The 465-nt window shown below is 61.1% G+C and overlaps 1 protein-coding gene across 1 annotated transcript in view; it reads right to left on the reverse strand.

Moving 5' to 3' along the window:
- Positions 1-215, reverse strand: part of RBM22 (RNA binding motif protein 22) — an 11,517-nt gene extending 11,302 nt beyond the window's left edge. The window contains exon 1 of the mRNA XM_005870489.2: positions 61-215. Within this exon, the coding sequence (XP_005870551.1) occupies positions 61-114 (54 nt within the window). The 5' untranslated portion in view covers positions 115-215. The remainder of the gene's footprint in view (positions 1-60) is intronic.
- Between the last annotated feature and the right edge of the window lie 250 nt (positions 216-465).

The following is a 465-nucleotide window of genomic DNA, read 5'->3' on the forward strand; positions in this document are numbered from 1 at the left end:
CGGCCGGCTGGAGGCCCGGCCTCGCCGCCCTTCCCGTCCTCGCCTGGCAGGCACACTCACCGCATCTTCCCAGTTCTGCCTGTTGTAGGTGTTGGAACCCAGAGAAGTCGCCATCTTGAGAGCGTCCGGAGGCAGCCGCCGCTTCCGAGTTGGCAGATGGGACCGCCACAATCCCGTCAGGTCCCGGGCTGGTTCCCGGCCTGTGACGTCTTATTTGTGCGTCTCGTGCGCCCTTGGGGGCGGGGCCTTGTACGCCTTGACGTCACCCGCTCGGACGTCGTCCTGATGTGTTAAACCCTGGTGCTGCCTCCTGGGTCCCTGCTTGGGATGAAGAGCCACAAGTACATCTGGTTTATTTACTAGTTGAGTGAAAGAACAAAGGAGCAAGTAATGAGTGAGGGGGTGGGTTTAAAGCAGCGGTAGCTCCCACTGGGCGCTTATGCCAAAGCTGGGCGAACGTCCTGC

The sequence above is a fragment of the Myotis brandtii genome, unplaced genomic scaffold, assembly GCF_000412655.1.
Source record: "Myotis brandtii unplaced genomic scaffold, ASM41265v1 scaffold32, whole genome shotgun sequence".
NCBI classification, from domain to species: domain Eukaryota; kingdom Metazoa; phylum Chordata; class Mammalia; order Chiroptera; family Vespertilionidae; genus Myotis; species Myotis brandtii.